The 17,811-nt window shown below is 53.9% G+C and overlaps 2 protein-coding genes across 4 annotated transcripts in view; one reads left to right on the top strand and one right to left on the bottom strand.

Annotated features, from left to right (window-relative positions):
• Positions 1 to 534: 534 nt before the first annotated feature.
• Positions 535 to 8,391, top strand: BLCAP (BLCAP apoptosis inducing factor). Its single transcript, XM_065850146.2, has 2 exons — positions 535 to 667; positions 6,740 to 8,391. The coding sequence occupies exon 2, from the start codon at positions 6,823 to 6,825 to the stop codon at positions 7,084 to 7,086; it is 264 nt and encodes an 87-aa protein (XP_065706218.1). The 5' UTR covers positions 535 to 667; positions 6,740 to 6,822; the 3' UTR covers positions 7,087 to 8,391.
• A 4,041-nt stretch (positions 8,392 to 12,432) lies between these two features.
• Positions 12,433 to 17,811, bottom strand: part of SRC (SRC proto-oncogene, non-receptor tyrosine kinase) — a 29,076-nt gene continuing 23,697 nt past the window's right edge. For all 3 annotated transcript variants that reach the window (XM_065849591.2, XM_065849594.2, XM_065849592.2), the window contains 6 exons: positions 17,567 to 17,722; positions 17,260 to 17,439; positions 17,104 to 17,180; positions 16,602 to 16,755; positions 16,242 to 16,373; positions 12,433 to 15,811 (listed from right to left, as the gene is read on the bottom strand). In XM_065849591.2, coding sequence (XP_065705663.1) covers positions 15,603 to 15,811; positions 16,242 to 16,373; positions 16,602 to 16,755; positions 17,104 to 17,180; positions 17,260 to 17,439; positions 17,567 to 17,722 — 908 coding nt within the window. In that variant the 3' untranslated portion in view covers positions 12,433 to 15,602. The remainder of the gene's footprint in view (positions 15,812 to 16,241; positions 16,374 to 16,601; positions 16,756 to 17,103; positions 17,181 to 17,259; positions 17,440 to 17,566; positions 17,723 to 17,811) is intronic.

Below are 17,811 nucleotides of genomic sequence, written 5' to 3'. Positions count from 1 at the left end.
CATGCAAAAAAGCAGACAGCCCAGCAGAAAATCGTGCAAGCTGCATGCAAACAAGGCAGTGCCCTGCGACACGCAAGAAGGCAGGCGAACAGCGCCGTGCGGAGCGGCACCCGAACAGCTGCAAACATCTGTACAACCGGCGGGTCACAGTGTGCAAACCGCCTGCAACGGCGTGCGAGCACCGCCCGTGCAACGCTGTGCCAAACCGGCTTGCGAGCAGCATGAGTAGTGCGCAAACGGTACTTAAAATAATAAAAATAATAATAAAATTATCTTTTAAACGCCCAAAACACCACCAGGCGCACGCGCGCCACCTCCCCGCCGCGCAGGCGCAGTGCCCGCCGCGCGGGGCTGCCCGCGGCGCCGCCTGACAGACGGGCGTTTTCCCCCGCTCCCCCTACCCCTTCCAGCCCGGCCGCCGCCACCGGAGCGCGGCCCCGCGGCGGAGCTGCTGCGCGGCGGGGCCGGGCCGGGCCGTGCCCGGGACAGGCGGACGGCGGGCAGGCGCGGCGGGGTCCTGGCGGGCGGCGGCGCCCTGTCGGGGCGCGCAGGCGGGGGCGGCCCCGCGGCCGGTCCGAGCGCGGGCGATCCTTCGCTCCTCGGGGCGCGGACGGGCCCGCGGCGGAGGCGGCCCCGGGATGGCGGCGTGAGGCGGCGGCACCGCGCCGTGAGTACGGGCCGAGGGCGGGGAGCGGAGCGGGCCGGGGCCCAGCCTGCCTGCGGGCCGGCGGCGGGGGGAGCGGAGCCATCGAGGCGCGGCCTGGGCGCTGCAGGCGGGCACGGGCGGCTCCGTCGGGGGTGACGGTTCGAGGGGTTTGGGGGCTGCAGGAGGCGCTTGGAGCGGGTCCCGGTGCGCTGGTCACAGGGAACCGGGTCCAGCCCACCGGGAGCACCATAACATAGGTTATCGCCAACCTGAGATGGAAACAGCACCGTCTACTTCCCCCAAAAAACTCCTTTTCCTCTCCTCTGTACCTCTAACCTCAGGGTCAGGCACATCTCGCAGGTCACTGTGCACCTTCCCAAAGCAAACCCTGGCCCATTACTCCCCACAGCAGCACAACCCTGACATCCTTCAGTCCGGCAGAGAACACAGCGCTCCCGGTGCTCTCTGCCCTGCGACCCCCCGGGCACGCTGAGCCAGCTCCTCACCTCCCTTTGCAGCTGTTCTGCTGTACAAACATTGCTCGTTACATCCTGAACATACAAGTGCAAGAGAAGATGAAAAACAAAGCTCTCAAATGCAGTCTGCAGCACATCAAACTCCTACACTTCATTACCCCTGTACTGATCTTGCAAATACTGTCACAGTGGAGTAACCTCTGCCCTTCCAGCCTATGTGTCATAACTGCCCAGAGCCCCCTGCCAATACTGCATCTTTGCTGCTCTTTACCTGGCACACAGAAAACTGGCCTTTAGCAGGCTGCATTCAGAGTGCTGAAGCCTGTTGAAGTCACAAAAGGTAGAGAAATGATCCAAAACAAAACTAAAGGTAATTATGTTTTTCAGGGAACTTGAAGTGGGCCTGGAATTCACCATCTTTGGCAGTTAAACAAAGGCAGAGGGCAGGAATGAAGAGCACTGAGAATTAATAAATAAGTACAAACAAAAGTAGCAATACATCAGATGACAACTGTTGGTGTTGACATTTCTTCCCACCACAGAGCTGACTTAAGGTTCTCCTCCTGTGATTTACTGTGCAGAGAAATGCAGATCATTCTGCTGCTGTCCTGCTCACAGGTGGGGGTTTACTCACCCTGTTGTTGTATGTGAACTGCACTACTTCTGGACACAGGCTAATTAATCCCCCAGTCAGTAATGAAGCTCAGAGAACAGCTATGGAAGTGATGAAACAAGTGGCTCAACAGAGAGCCTCTGCTCTTCATGAAATTAATTGCTTTGGTTTGTCTCTAGCTTGAGAAATCAGAATGCTTAGTAACCCCAAGGCTTGGTTAGTCAAGGATTTGTGGCTCTTTTGGAAACTGTTCGCAATTATATTGCACCATTGCTGAGCCTGCATCAAGTGTTCAAGGCACAAACTTATCAAAGACTGAGGCAAAGCCTTTGCCAAAAATTGAAGACTCACTTCTTCCAGCTGAGTCATACCAGCAGATAAAGCTTTGAAAAAGTAACGGCAAGGCCAAAAAAAGAACCCTGAAGAAGGTTAAAACCCTGATATTGCAAATAGGCCTTAGAAGTTGAACAGTTATGGTTCTTGTTTTTTTTTTCCAGAGAAAGGGTTGGTACCTAAAAGCTGGTCTGCTGTTGCTTTTCTTAGCTGAACTCAAACTCATCAGCTCATCGCTTGATAGGTCTTTCACTTCTTCCCTGCCCCCCATGCTTTGGATATTATAATTTTTAGCAGCTGTTTTGGGTGCTACTTGGTACTTGAGAGGCAGTTTTGAACCCACGCTGGCAGCATGAAGCACTGCCCACACACAGCAGTTCAAGTTCCGTGGCTGTGACAGGGTTTTTGATTTACACGATTTTATGCAAACTCTACTACAGGTGAACCTTATAGGTAAGAAACTCAGTGCAAGACCCTGACATCTCTTAAGTTTATGTGCACTGTGCAACTTGAGAGATTTTTATCTAGACAACAGAAACTTCGGCTTCTGGGAAAAGGGGAGATTGGCACTGCCACCTCCCAATAAAAGCATTATCTTTTATTGCATACCTTTAAGTGACTGTTTCTATAGCATCTGCTGGGGAAGTTCCTTGCAGACAGTACTGGCTTAATAGCTGCCTTAGTAAGGTCTGAACAAGCTTACCTTTTAAGTGATTAGTGAAAGCTGGCTGATTATTCTCCCCTGTCAGGGTAAATGGGCTGTTAAGGAATTAAGACATTCTTGAGAAAGGTACAGACTTGGTGTCAGCATACTGATAAAACCATGTATAAAGCCTACAGTGTTGGAACACCTCTCAGCCTCTTAATTGCTGAACTGGCTTGTAGAACATCAAGGACCAGCTTGCTGACTCAGATGGATTTATTCTAAAAATGTAACTGATCCATCGCAGAGCACTACAGACTTGAGCTGTGCTACTCACTTTTGACTTGTCATAGTTTTGTTTCTGGCCGTAAAGGTGTGACGCTACCCTCGCGCTGGAATTTGCAAATCCTCCCAGCAAACACACACCAGTGGGACCTGCTGGTTTTGAATAGTCTTGGAAGATGACGGAAGGGCTGTGAACATGATGGATGCCAATTAATGAGCATGTGGAGTGCTGGTGTTTGCTTATGAGGTGTGCAGGGAACCTCTCCGGGCTGCTCCTCTGCCTGCAGGAACTGGCAGGGAGGTGGTTCTGGCAGCACAGGGAGATCAGATGGAGCTGTGCAGTGCTGACCGCGGGGAGAGGAGCGGGAATATCGCCTGCTCGCTGCTGCCGAGGGGTCTGAAGCGAGTTCAGGCAGCTCCGTGAGCTGCAGAGGAGCAAGAGGAGGCAGCGGCGGTGCAGTGAAAAGGAACATCTGGTAAACACGAGTGGCTGCCAAGTCAGATGACTGGAGCAGGAGCATGTCCTGCAGGGTGGCAGGACAGCAGGCTGGCTGGGGAAGGAGATGAGTCAGGCAGGGGAGAACAAGAGCAACTGGTTGAGGAAAAGCAGGATGTGGTTGTGAAACTGGGAGTTGGCAGAAGTACTGTTGGGCGACAGGTGGTTGTTTGCCCTGGGACGTGGTAATCTGTAGCTTGGATCTTGAGGAGGGGACAAAGAAAACAGGGTGGGAATGTCTTGTTTGCAGGTTTCACCTTGCTTGAGAATCTAGCAAAACTGAATACTGTTGTGGCTTTGAGAAGGGACTGCCTGTCCTGGGCACCAAGGGGAGTCCCTGTTCCCTGCTCAGCAGAGCTGATAGCAGGAGATGCTGTTTCTTTTTTGCTTGGTAACATGGAAAGAGCACTTGGACTCATTGCCAGCTCTATAAAGGAATCTCCAGTGAAAAGCTAGGGCCAAGTACATGTATCACTAGTGGAAAGTCCCTGAGGAAGACAGAGCTGCAGAAGTCCCAAGTCATAGGTACTTTATCTGGGATCAGCTGTGGGATACAGCAGACAAAAGGTTTTCAGCCTTTAATTAGTGGATAGTGAAGGGGCACATGAACACATGAGCAAACTGACTACAGATACAAGGCTGACTGACTGAGCATCTGCACTTGCTGCAAGTCCAAGAGGTCTGCTGTTTGAAGGGCATTGTCATTGAAACTTCGTAGTTAAAATAAGCACTATTAAATAGTGCTTTTTTCTGCAGAGTGGTTGCATTGATTGCTTTAAGCAAATGGCTCTTGCAGGAAGTATCTATATTTAAAAATGGGTGAAATGTAGACAGATCATTAATTAGAATTATACTCTATAACTGTAGTCAGTTGTAAAGTTGGGGGCCAAAGGCTCAATAGCAGCACACAGTCTAATTTAAGCCAAGAGATACATAACATCAGTCCTGGAAGATTCTAGAGCTTGGTTCCAGCCTTGTGCTCTTCTGACAAACCCATCATCTTAGGTTGGTTTTTATCTGTTTCTTTAGCGACAGAAAGCCCAAAGCAATTGTCTGTGGGCATTTTAAGCTAAAGCTTCAAGAACAAGTGACCCAAAGACTACAGCACATGTCCAGCTGCAGAAGTCAAGCTGATGTGACTTCAGGGCTGGATCTCACACAAGTAGGACATGATGTGTTTGCAGTGGTTTGTACTGCGCAGAGCTTGGGAGAGAAAGACTGTGGGAAACTTCAAGGAAGGAGCATTTCAGGAGAATTAAGGTGGCTGCATCTATTTGGTACAAAGTTGTAGTCACTGCAGTCTGGACTAAAGAGTTGGGTGGTAGGGTTTAATTACCTTTCTGTTCAAATCTTTGTTGTTAAATCTTTTATCTCTGTTCTTCCACTTGGAAAAAAAACCCCATGGCATCTGCAACTTCTGCAGTACTTTTACTCCAGAAACATCCAAGTGATTCACAAAGGGTAGCAGGCAGCATGTTTTGTTATGAAATAAGTAATCCTTATTTCCAGTTTATAGATGGGCAAAGCAGGCTTGGGACTAGACTTGCTCTTAAAAATTTGAATGAGCTGCATGAAACAGTACTAACATCAGGAGTTTTATTCCTTTCACTTGACTTTATCCACATTGCAACATAAAATAACTTCTTCCTTATTCTTTGGCTGCCTAACTGCAGCTTAGTTTTACTAATTGAACCCCAGCTGCCCTCTCTGCTGGAGGCCACTCTCTTGCAGGAGCGCCAGCACAACAGACTTTCCCCAAATACTCTTAATCTCTTTGCTCTGGTGGAGATCTTGGCTTGCATTCCCTCCAACATTAAGGCAGATCGTGCTGCTCAGCGCAGGGCACGGCAGCACGCTCCCTGCTTCTGACAGAGCCGGTTGGTACCCACAAGCTCACAGAGCTGTAAGACAAGTCTGACCTCAGTAGTTTTTTTGGAAGAGAACCATGTGTGGTTTTCTCTTGGCTTTTCCCTGCAGTCCCTCACTCTCCCTTCTCCAGGAAATCCTTTCTCCTGCCAACAGGAGTCAGCGGAATGTGCTGTTTGTTTACCTTCTCACTCTTTCATCCTACTAACCTTCCCACCCCCAGTGTAATCCTGACAGCCTCTGCTCAGCCCTCCATCCTCTGACAGAGCGCTGCTCGGTTGAGTGTTTTCAGCTAACAGGATTGCTGCAAGAAGCTGCTCTGACCAGGCTCCCAACAATACTGGTATCTTCTAGCATGACCTGCTGTTGCCACCCCAGGCTGCTAAACTCCATTCTTCTGTCCCCTTTTAACAGTTCTGGCTCTGTAAAAACCCCTATAAGGCATTTATTATTTTCAAAAAACATCTGAAATTCTTAGATGAGGATGTTTGTACTGCTTAGAAAGAAAAAGCCCCATATGCTTAGTGTAGTTGATGTGGTTGCTAAAGGTAGAAGCGTGTTTTCTGAGCTTGCAGCGTGCTGCCTTCCCTGGTTAGAGAAGCCCTTAAAGCTCACTGTTTTCACAGGGTTTTATAATAATCCAAGTGAGGAAATCCTGTGTTGAGAGCACTTACGAAAATTGCCATTTTGAGACTGTTCCCTCTTTGATCTGTTCACATACTTTGTCTTATCTGACTTCAGCTGATTGGCAAGGATTATGAATCCCATAAGCAGGGACTGCCCTCCCCTTTGTTTTGCAGCGTGGACACTGCTGGGGCATTCCTGGGTAGCTACATGTACAGCTTGAATTTTATGCTGTCCCACTGAAAGGCTTTATAATGTGTCTGGTGCCTGGGGAGGAAGCAGTTTGTGCACTTAATGCTTCCGAGACAATTCTTGCCCTAACACTTCTTTGCAGTACCTCATAGTTTACCCATCTGTTGCATTTCTTTATACCAGTGCCCAAGTCTTCGGATGGTCTTGGATAAATCTGTGTGTAGGGAAGGTTGCAGCAGTTCATTTGCTGTTCCATTTCCCACTCTACCTTTCTATTACTGCACTGTATTCAAGAAAAGGGTCTCACAACTCACGCTTTTACCCAGACTAACAGAAACAGTGCACAAGGGATACACTTCTACACCAGCAAGAGATAATCCTGTCCCTAGCTGGGTGGTTCAGGATGCAGGAAACTTTCCACCAGCTCTGGGACACACCGGAATTTAATATTAGGAGTTCAAGCATCAGCCCACAATGCTTGAGAGTAGATGAAGCTGTATGAGAAGGCCTGTTGACTTTTTTTGCTGTGTTTCTCTAACAGTCTGAATTTTCGCCCTCTCTACAGAAGAGCCCACCCAAGGAGCTGCTGGAACCTGCTCTGGATCCTGTCTGATCGCTGCTGCCACCAGGCCCCAGCCAGCGGCCACCATGTACTGCCTGCAGTGGCTGCTGCCTGTCCTGCTCATACCCAAGCCCCTCAACCCAGCGCTGTGGTTCAGCCACTCCATGTTCATGGGCTTCTACCTGCTGAGTTTCCTCCTGGAACGGAAGCCTTGCACGATTTGTGCCTTGGTCTTCCTGGCAGCTCTGTTCCTCATCTGCTACAGCTGCTGGGGGAACTGCTTCTTGTATCACTGCACAGGATCCCAGTTGCCAGAGTCAGCTCACGATCCCAGTATAGTGGGCACCTAGAAAAGAATAATCTTCTGGACTGCTGAGGGCTCGTTTTGCTTTTAAAAAGGGGGCGGGCTAGGGAGGAGGGAGGGAGTGTTAGGCATGTGACTGAGTAAAACCAGCCTGTTTCCTGTAACTGTGTGTGAACTGGAGTGGTAAATTCCTCCCACTGCCTCTGAAATTCGACTTGTTTACTGTGTGAACTCTGGCAGCACCACCTGCTTTTTTGGAAGCAGAAATCTTTTTTTCTCCTTCCCGTATCACCGGGATCAGACACCAGCCCTCCTAACAGAACTGGTGGAGGACCGAGCTGCTGGCCCCTGCCCAGCTGTCGCACGGTGGTGGAGTTGTGTGTCACCCACTTGTCTGCATTAGGCCACGCTGGTCTAACTCAGGGCTCTCGGCCTGCTGATTCTGCTCGAGTAGCTACAAGATTCTCTCCATCTTTCTCATCGTGGGGAGCCAGCCTTCCCACCTTGCTGATCAAGGGCAAGCTCAGCAGCTCACAGATGCACTTGGCCAAAAGCTGCTGGAGCCAGAGGCAGTTGAGTCACCTCCTCCTGCTCAGCCTGCCAAAGAGATGCGTGCACTGCCGAAGTGCTTTCTGAACGACTTACACTCCAAGATCACAGCCTGAAAGCCTCAGTTATGCTGCTGCTTTTATAAAGCCTCACAAGTAGTGGAGACTGTCTCTTCCCCTCTTAGATTTCCAGGGTTTACCAAGGTGTTGACTGTTGGGATGAAGAACCAGTATGCTGCAAGATGTGGGGTTGTGAACCTCACCCTACAAATCTCACGCTAGTCCAAAAGGCTGGGTGTGGGCAGGGCAGGAGAGGGTCCTGAGGTGGAGGCATGGCTGGAAGCCCTAAATGCTTCAGCCATTTTCTGTGATAGTGTTTTTGGGCCGGGGGTGACCAGAGGTGCTGGTGCTACTGACTGGAGAATGGGAGAGGCTCAAGGGGTGCCTGGGATCTCCAGCTCCCCTGGCAAGGGGTGTCAAGAAGCCTGGGGGGTGGGGGAATCAGTCCTACAGCCACAGCTGTGCAGAGCTCCACACATTACACTGCAGCCACAGCTCTTGGGGAGCCCAGCCTGGGACAGGGGTTCGTTTGCTAGAGGTTAACACAAAACACTGTCTCAACTTCAAAGGCTTCCCTCCTCTTTGCCATCTGCTTGTCTTGACTTCAGTCTGGTGGTGGAGAGCAGCAGAAGTGGCTGTTGCTGTCCCCAGGAAGTTGGAGCTATGAGGTTGTGAAACTTCCAGAGTATTGTTTGTTCATTGCACAGCTGTTCAAAATGTTTAATAAAGCTTTATAAACTTTGGTCTATGGCCTCCTGCCCAGTATGATGCATTGGCTGTTCATTGTGGGTGCCTGAGCCCAGCAATCATGTGTCTGTGTATTGTTCTGTTTGCAGCACAGTAACCCCAGAGAGTCTCCAGCAAGAGACAGAGCCTGTTTGCTCTGCAGCTCCCCGTATTGACTCTTCTTGTTAGCTGTTTAACCTGGCCATGAGCAGACCAGGAACCATACTGACGATTCCTAAACAGACGCATCTTACAGCACAGGAGGTGGTTTCTAGTTGTATCTCTGCACTTATGTGACAGATTCCCCCGCCCTTTCCTTACTGCTTACGAAATTAAACCACAGAGCGGAGTCCCGAAAGCCGCTAATCCCCAACATCAGCAGTAAAAGTGTTCTCTGCCGGACACCTACGCAGCGTGAGCCCATCCCACAGCACCACCTCTGCCCGACCTGGCCAGGGACGGGGCTGCAACCCCACTGCCCCGAGCTGGCCAGGGGACAGTTGGTTGTGTCAGCCCTTCCCCAGCTTTAGCCACAACCTCCTGTAGGAGCAGGGGGAGAAGGGGGACACACAGCCAGACACAGGACTGCTGGGTCTGACTGGACCCAGGAGCAGAGTTTAAGTGTGCAGGAGCTGAAACCAGCCTCCTCTACCATGCTCCAAGCCCTGAAGACCAAGTCCAAGTTGGAAGGCATTCAGGGCATATCAGGGTTTACACGTTCTATAAAAAGTGTGTGCCACATCACCAAGAGCAGAAATGACAGCTCTGTCACCTGTCAGGCCAGGCGAAATCCCAGTAGCTGTGATACCAGCCACAGCATAAACAACAAATAGAAAGGAGAGGGCATATCATCTGCAACCTATGGCAAGACTTGTCTGCACTCTGAGCGCTTTTAAGTGTAAATTTACTTAAGCTGATTCTATTAGTTCTTTTGAGAGTACACTTTTGTCGCTCACTAGCCAAGTCACACCTTACAGCCATTTAAATAAATCCTCGCCACAACGACAGACAGTCCCTTGGATGAGACAAGCCCTGGCTTTGCACACGGGGTTGGAGCCAAGCCGCCGCTGCAGGCTTCCCCTCCCGCGAGACCCAACTTGGAGCAAAAAGCACTTCAAAAGAGGGAGGCTGCCAGTGTAGCGACAGGAGATATGTCGGCAGACTGATGGGCAAGAAACCTAATTTTTGCAGCCCTCCCAATTACAGATAAAGAACACTCTTTGATATGCACGCGGCCCTCCCCAGCACACTGCCTTACACTCTTTAGGGCACCGAGATACCATCTTCATTTTAAAGATAGAAAATTAAAGCAACTTTATCATGGTCAGACAGAAAGCCTCAGGCAGAGTGAGGAACCCAACCAGGTCTCACATCCCATGCTAATGCCCTGCTTGTCCTCTGTACAGGGACCATGAAAAACCAGCTTGTGACTGCAGAACAGGTCAAACCTGATGGCTTTGGAAAAGCATTGTCACATCTCCCCTGCTTGTGCACCGTGGAGTGGCCTGAGCCCATACAGACACAGCACCTGTGCTCACAGGCCTTTTGGCCTGGTCTCAAGGAGCTTCTCTGCCAGAAGAGCACATGGGTGACTGTTCCCAGTGTCCTGAGGACACCAAGGGGTCTCTGCCTGGGGACCACACCAGTGGGCAGGCACTACAGTAGTGACTCTGAAAGCAGTGGGGTTTAAAACACAAACACTGTGTTGTGCCAGGTCCTGTCCAGCCTGGACACTGCCCGCAAGCACTTTGGCACAGAGCGAGTCTCATCACCCTGCAGTGTTGTTAATATGAAGTGTCCATCTGCCTGGTGCTCCCTGGATACAGGGAGCAGGAGCCTGAAATTGTTCTTTTGTCTTTCTATTTGAAGGAGAGATCATTTTCTAGGTCACATAACAGATCAGTGACACAGCAGGGTCAGGAAAAGACAAAAAGCAAAGCCAGGCTCAGATCCCTAGAAACAGAGAGACAGCTCAGCTCAGGCAATCCCTGGGGTCTGGGGGCTTCTCACTCCCCTCCTCACCGCTCGCCAGGGAGAGGTGGCATCCCCAAGATGAGCAGCTGGGACACTACAAGGCTTCCTGTGACCACCAGGCTGATGTGGCTTTTTGAACCCTGGATCTGCCAGACAGCCACATCAGCACATCTCATTTCAGTGGCTGATGTCTGGCTGTCAAGCTCCCTAGCATGGCTTGGGGTGCAGATGGGGAACCAGCAGTCTGGGGCCACCACGACCACCAGCCCACTCTCCCAGTTTCCATCCCCAGACCTTGCTGGGTGATTAGTGCCTCCTGCCCTGACGCTCTCTCCGCTTACCCTGAGAAAACACAGCTTATTAACTCAGAAGCAGACGGCAGAGGGAGGTTGATCCCGCTGATAGGCACCCACTGGCCAGCTCAGAGAGGCAGCAAAGTCCAGGGTGCAGCCCTGCTGCTCAGAGCACCAGGCTGCCATGGCCTCCACCCTCATCCACTCATGCTGGTCCAGCCAAACCCCTGAACCAGGGAATCCACGAACATCACTCAGCACAACAGAGAGCCCTGCCACTGTCCTTTGATCTTGCCTGTCTCTTGCTCCTTGCCCCAGGGTGGTTTCCTGCCTTCAGCAACCATGGGAGGTCAACTACACATCAGTAAGGGCTTTAGTTCTTCCCCCAGAGCCTGGAGATTAACCCCTGGCAAGAGGGTTTTGCTACTCCTCCGAGCAAAGGCAAATCCTCAGGTAGCAGGGCAAGGGAGGACAGATGGCTCAGGTGCCACCCAGACCTGCTGCTGGGGCATGAGATCTGGGTGGCTGAGCCTGCAGGGGACAGAGACAAGCTCTGTCCTGTGACTCAACACATGCCAGTAGCCTCCTGTTCACCCAAGAGTCCTTCTGCTGGGTCTGGGCTATGGGAGAGACCCCAGACCCACAGCACAGCATTTGCTCCAGGGGATCCTCACTTTGTGGCTGCCACTCATGTACTCACAAGGGTTTATCCTCCAGGAGCGTGGATCAAGAGCCATGACCCGACATGCATTGGGGAAAGTGAAGGGTGAACATCCCCTTCGCTTCCTCCAAAGCAAAACAACAACTCCTTCTTGCCATTTTAGAACTCCATTGCCAGCACAGACTGTCCAGCATAGGACCCCAAACCTCCTCACCAACCCCGTTGTGGGGGCAGCCACCACCCCCACCCTGACACCCAAATCCTCTCCTGGATTTACAGGGTGAAACTCGAGCATGAAGCAAACAACAAGATTAAGTCCTTAAAGGAGACATGTGGTGCAATCCCCAGGAGCACCTGCCTGGCTTAGGCTGGGGACACCTAGCAGGGGCTCCCACTTGTCCAAGGGGACCCTGGCAGCAATTCCCCCCTCACACCTGGCCCACAGAATTGACTGGGTTGGAAAAGACCTCAGAAATCATCAAGTCCAACCCAAACCTCTGCCCTCAGCCACTTAATTACTCCACAGAAAAGCAAAACATAAAGCATGAAACATTGAAGGCAATAGAACTGAGTCATTCACCCACCTGAAGAGGAGGGAGCAGCCAGACCTGGGGGCTCAGGGCACTGAAGCCCCCCCTAGACCACGATGGTGGTGCTGGAGATTCATCATCATCATCAGCCTCCCTGCTTTCAGATGACCTACTCCCCCCAGCACTATGCTATATATCAATTACTTAATCACCAAGTGAGGGACCCCAATCAGCACAAATTATCCTAACGAAGCAGGCCTGCTTCTTGCAGTTGCTGATGAAGCAGATTCTGCTGAAGGGGGAGGGCTGTCCCCATCCTATCCCCACCAGCCCAGGTGGTGGGGGTTGGCAGTCAGGTCTCCTGGCTTTGGCCGGGTTGATGTGCACACCAGGGTCACCGTGTCACTCACAACCTCGAGGGGGGCCAGTGCTCCCTGTGTGTGACAGGGACCTGTATGTCCCTGCATGCAGAGGCTGGGACGCAGTGATAGAGGCAGCATCGTCCAGCTCCAGCACCAGGAGCCACCCACAGGCATCATACACTGCCCAGGAACCACCAGCTCCTGTAACAGCGTTGAGTCCTCTCATACATGAGTACACTTCTTTTTCTGTGAGGTCTGTTTGTATTTAATTATCAAATAGCAAAGTATTTACATCAACAATAGTTTCAAAGCATCTCCACCGCCCACCACCCACAAAGCTGGACCTTTTCAGGTTTCTTTCCCCCCAAAGTTTTATTATTATCCAAAAAAAAAAAAGAAAAAAAAAAAAGCTAAATATTTTACTTAGACACTGAAAAAGGTGGGGGAGAGGGGAGCTGGGAAGAGAGACACAGATCCACATGTTCTCTGCATAGTCGGTTGGAGATCGTACAAAACACTGTTTAAAAAATGATAATGGCAGAGGAGAATAACTTGTAGGGCAATATTGACCCTGGGAAGCCAAAGAGCACCCTTAGGTGGGGGCTCCCCTCTGGAGTTTATTGGCTTAAAAACATAAATTGGCAGACAACAATGGTGATGGAGGAAAGGCTCTCGATCCCGCTGCAGCGGCGAGTCTGGAGATGCTGGATCCTACAAAAACCGCTGCACAGAAACACAGATGGACACACGGACAGGCAGACACACAGCCCCAGCCCCGTGCTGGGAGGTTCCTCCGGGATCATTTCACTGTCCTCTGCCCTGCAATGTCCCCAGCACGTCTCCTTCATCAGAGCTTGCCAAAAGCCACAGGGAATTAAGCCAGCCGGGGGTGTTCCGTGCGCCGAGGGTGTGTTCCTGCTCTGCCGCTTGCCAAAAAGAGCCAGAAAATGGAACCGCCAGGTCAAGCCCGTTCCCGTCCCACTGCGCTGGTGCAAGACCCTGTACGTGCCGCAGACAACCAGAGGGCAAACCTGAACATGTGCTCCTGCCCCCTCTCCCCAGCTTTCAGATCAAATCTGGCTTCCGCACATTACAGTTTTAAGAGGTTTCTCCTGGGGATGGGGATTTAGGCAGAACTATGGCACAGGCCACCCCTCAGACCGGGACAGGACTTCTCTGGCAGTGCCGATGGGGACGCAGCATCCACCCATCCCAGGGATGCAGACATGGAAAGACCCAGAACATCCAGGTTTGGAGATTCCCTGCCCAAACACAGAAATACAGGTACAGCAAATCTGCTAGGAAGGAGTGGAGGAAAAGCTCCGAGTCCCCAAATGATGTAAAAACAAAATCCATCAAACCAGTTGCCGTTCTCCAAGCCAGAAAAGACAAGATGTCTCTGTTTTGCTAAAGAGCCCATTCAAGCTGATTTTGAAGGTTTTACTCATTAAAAAGGTGTCACCAACCAACCAAGCCAGCACTTGGTTCATAAATAAGTGGCCGGGGAGCTGCGGGAGGCAGCGGCATGCCCAGGCCCTGTGCCAGGGGAGTGTCGGTTTTGGGGAGGGAAGGTGGTTTTGGCTGCCCCCTGCCCACACTCGGCTCCCACCCGCCTTTCACGCGACACTAGCACCACGGTGGGGGCTGGCAAGAGGTGGTTTGGCTCTGCTGCCTGCAAGGAGGCTGTGCTGGAGGGAAACCCCATCCCGCAAGCCATGAGGAGGCAAAGAAAACCCACTGCCTGGGGACCGAGAGGTGGGCGAAGCCACTGGCTCCCCTTCTCCGAGTCCTTCCTGGTGGTGTGTACCAGCACCCTGGCCCCACAGCACCCCCACCCTCCAGCCCCCATCACACCCCCTGGTCCAGGAGAGCATCCAAAGAGCCCCCAGGTCTTTCTGAGCGAGGGTGTCTGGGACCCAAGAGGTGAGGGAGCAAAACCTTGTGAGCCACCGTGGTGAATGGTTTCCAGCTGCGTACAGCCCCAGGAGGGGAAAAAACCAACACATGCAACTAAGTCAATGTCTGGGAGGGTGGAGGCTGCTCCAGGGCTATGTACAAAGCAGGTGCTGGGTGGGAGAGTGCAGGGGTCCCAGGGTTCAGCCCCATGGGCACAGACAGACACTCACTGCCAAAAAGTGGCTGAGGGCTTTGGGAGCGAGCGGGGAGATGAGGATGCAGAGGTCTCCCGGGTGGCACAGCACATCCCGGGACTCTCCTGCATGGTGACAGCCTGTGGCGGGGGACGCTGCGGGCATCACAGCCCAGCAGCTGAGACACAGGGGGTGAGGGGAATGCAGCCAAAAACGTACCTGGTGGACAAAAGCATCCGTGAAAAATGGATATTTCCCCCCAAACAGTCCCACACCCTGAAAAAACACCTGTGCCATGCACCCAAACCCCGCGGTGGCACTGGATTTGGTGACAGGGCCAGGCCAGGGGACTCTGCTGGTGGGAGAGCTGGCAGCGGAGCGGGGAGGGTGGCTGGGGGGTTGTGGTGCACCTGCTGGGGGGCTCTGAGGCAATTCCCAGGGGACCGACTGGAAGACCAGGAGCGCTTGGTGGCGGAAAGCACAGCCGGGGTGGTGGGGCTGGCCATGGGCAGGGCAAGGCAAGGGCTCTGCCAGCATCCCCCGTGCTGCTCCCAGGACAGACGAGACGGGTCCCTTTGGGGGGACAGACACAGCTGGAAGACTTGAATGTGCACCCAGGTGCTCCCACGGGATGGTGATAGCCACCGGAGCCATGAACACCCACATTTCATGCCCTGGTGCCTGCCAGCATGGCTCAGCCGCAGAGCCCTGCTACGTATGGCTGGAGGGATGCCCGAGGAAAGGGGACCACCAGTGTCCTGCTGCCACCCCACACTGGTGTCACCGCCCTAGCACATCTCCCCATCTGAACCAGCCAGGGCTTGCACCTTCCTCGGGGCAAAAGGTCTCTGCCAGTGTCCTTGGGAGAACCGGAGCCAAGGGGGAAATGGCAGGGAAGGTGAAGGGGCAGGGAAAATTGTGCTGATTTAGAAAGGGGGTGCAGGAGGCCAGGGCCACATGTCCCAGGTGGAGAGTGCTGTCCCCCAATTCCTCTGGGCTCACCCCAGAACTGCCGGGGGGGTGCAAAAGTTCTCCCAAAAGCCAAGTCTCTCAGCAGGAGATGCTCCGCTCGTCCTCCTGAGCCGCCAGCACCCGCAGGCTCCTCTCGCCAGCGGGATGGCACCGCTTGGTTAAACATGGGCCAGAAGTCTTAATGAGCGGCAGGGGGACTCAGGACCTCCCCTGGCCGCATCCGGAGGCGATGCCCCATCCTGCTCTAGGGCCACCCCACAAAAACCGGCCCCCAGGTGGGGAGGCCAGCCCTCGGCGCCCCGCGGCGAGGACGGCAACGTCCCTGGTGCCAGGAGGAGCTCCGGGTCTATAGGTTCTCGCCGGGCTGGTACTGGGGCTCTGTCGAGGTGAAGTAGTCCTCCAGGAAAGCCTGCAGGTACTCGAAGGTGGGTCGCTCCTCCGGGTCTTTCCGCCAGCACTGGCACATGAGGTCATGCAGGGACTCGGGGCACTCGGGGGGGCAGGGCATGCGGTACCCCCGCTCCACCTGGTCCAGCACCTCCCGGTTCACCATCCCTGTGTGCAGCCAGAGAAGACGTGGCGCTGAGGGAGAGCCAGGCCAGATCCTGCACTGCACCCTTCCCAGAGAGGACACCAAGAGCATCCCACTGGGACGAGCCTTACAGGCAACCATGGTGATGCAGGGAGGGATCCCCCCAGCCCAACAGCACTTGTCCCTGTCACTTTGCTCGGGAACAGAGGGGCTGTGACCCTCACCCTGGGCAGGCTCTGTGCACTGTGTCCCAGCAGGACAGGATCCAACCTGGGCAGGAGTCCCTGCCCCAAGCCCGCCCTCCCTGCCCACGTCCCAGGAGAAACTTGGAGCAGTTTGCTCCTCTGCAAAGATGGCTCTGGGGGCCACGAAGTGCCTGGGGCAAGCGCTGGGCACAGGCAGATGGTGCCAGGGCACCACAACAGGTTTTTGCTGGCGGGCGCCAGCCCTCACCTGGGTATGGCACTCTGCCCTTGGTGGTCAGCTCGGTCAAGAGGATGCCGAAGGACCAGACGTCCGACTTGATGGTAAACCTGCCATACAGAGCAGCTTCGGGGGCTGTCCACTTGATGGGGAACTTGGCACCTGGATGGAGAGACAGGGTGAGGGGCTGCTCCTGGCCCCGCAGTGCCTGAGGACACAGGGGCTGCAAGTGTCCCCAGGGGCTGTGAGTGTCCCCAGGATCCCCACGCGGACAGGGCCATGCGCTGCCTCGAGATGCAACACACACTCCTGGGGACTGGGGACTTTGGAGGGACCATTGCTGTGGTTGTCCCCTGCCTGGGCACGGTGCCAGCAGCCCTGGGGACACACCTTGCCGAGCCGTGTACTCGTTGTCCTCGATGAGGCGTGCCAAGCCGAAGTCAGCCACTTTGCACACCAGGTTCTCGCCCACAAGGATGTTGGCTGCCCGGAGGTCCCGGTGGACGTAGTTCATCCTCTCCACGTAGGCCATGCCGGATGCAATCTGTGGGGACCAGGACACACAGCACTGAGGCTGGTGGGGTGACATGAAAGTTCCCGGGGAGCGCCCAGCACCGCTGACAGGAACGGTTCCACAGTGGAACCCAACCTGGGGTATGGGAGCAGCTGGTTGCTCAAGAAAACCCAGGCAGACACAGGATTGCTGGCCAGGGGGAGCCAGCAGCAACGGGAACAGGGAAATTATGGTCCCTGACTGTAACCCAGCTCCATGCTGAGCACACAGCGGGACGGTGGCACCTGCAACCCAACAGCTACAACAGCCCAGGGAGGTGCTGGGGCAGCCAGCGCCCTTGAAGGGGGATGTGGGAAGCCCAGGGATGCACAAACCCACCTGAGCCGCCATATCCACGAGCTGGGGCAGCCGCAGGTACTTGCCCATCTCGCCCTTCAGGAAGTCCAGGAGGCTCCCTGTGAAGAAGACCATGGTCACGGCAATCGGAGGAGCAGAGCCCCTTGAGCACCCCTCTGGCATCCCTCCTGCGCTCACCCTTGCTCATGTACTCGGTAACGATATAAATGGGCTCCTCTGAAACCACAGCGTAGAGCTGAACCAGCTTCTCATGCCGGAGCTTCTTCATGACCTGAGCCTCCTGCAGGAAGGCCTCTGGGGACATGGTGCCCGGTTTCAGCGTCTTGATTGCCACCCGTGTGGTGCCATTCCAGGTCCCTGTGGCACAGGATACCCCGCTCAGGACATGTCTATGGGGCTGTGTCCCTCGCCTGCTGCCCCCACCATGTGTCTGGGGAGAGGATGCAGGTGGTGACATGGAGGGGACAGCGGGAGCGATCCTTACCCATCCACACCTCTCCGAAGCAGCCCTGCCCCAGCTTGACCTCCAGCCGCAGCGATTCCCGGGGGATCTCCCAGGCATCCTTGGCCAGGCCTTGGGTCTGGGGCTTGGACGTGGGACAGACATTGGTGAGACGGTGGCACAAGCCATCGGCGTGTTCTAACACAGGAGGGGACAACACCAGGGTGACACATGGGCATTTAGGCATGTGATGCTTCACCCCACATCTTCCCTGCAAAACACCGCAG

This window comes from Patagioenas fasciata, chromosome 16 (genome assembly GCF_037038585.1).
Source record: "Patagioenas fasciata isolate bPatFas1 chromosome 16, bPatFas1.hap1, whole genome shotgun sequence".
Taxonomy (NCBI): Eukaryota; Metazoa; Chordata; class Aves; order Columbiformes; family Columbidae; genus Patagioenas; species Patagioenas fasciata.
The sequence above is the reverse complement of the archived record's forward strand: the minus strand, read 5'-3'. Positions and strand labels throughout refer to the sequence as shown.

Excerpts from the sequence above, each read along its gene's own strand:
- BLCAP (XM_065850146.2), top strand. The coding sequence starts at position 6,823 with ATGTACTGCCTGCAGTGGCTGCTGCCTGTCCTGCTCATACCCAAGCCC.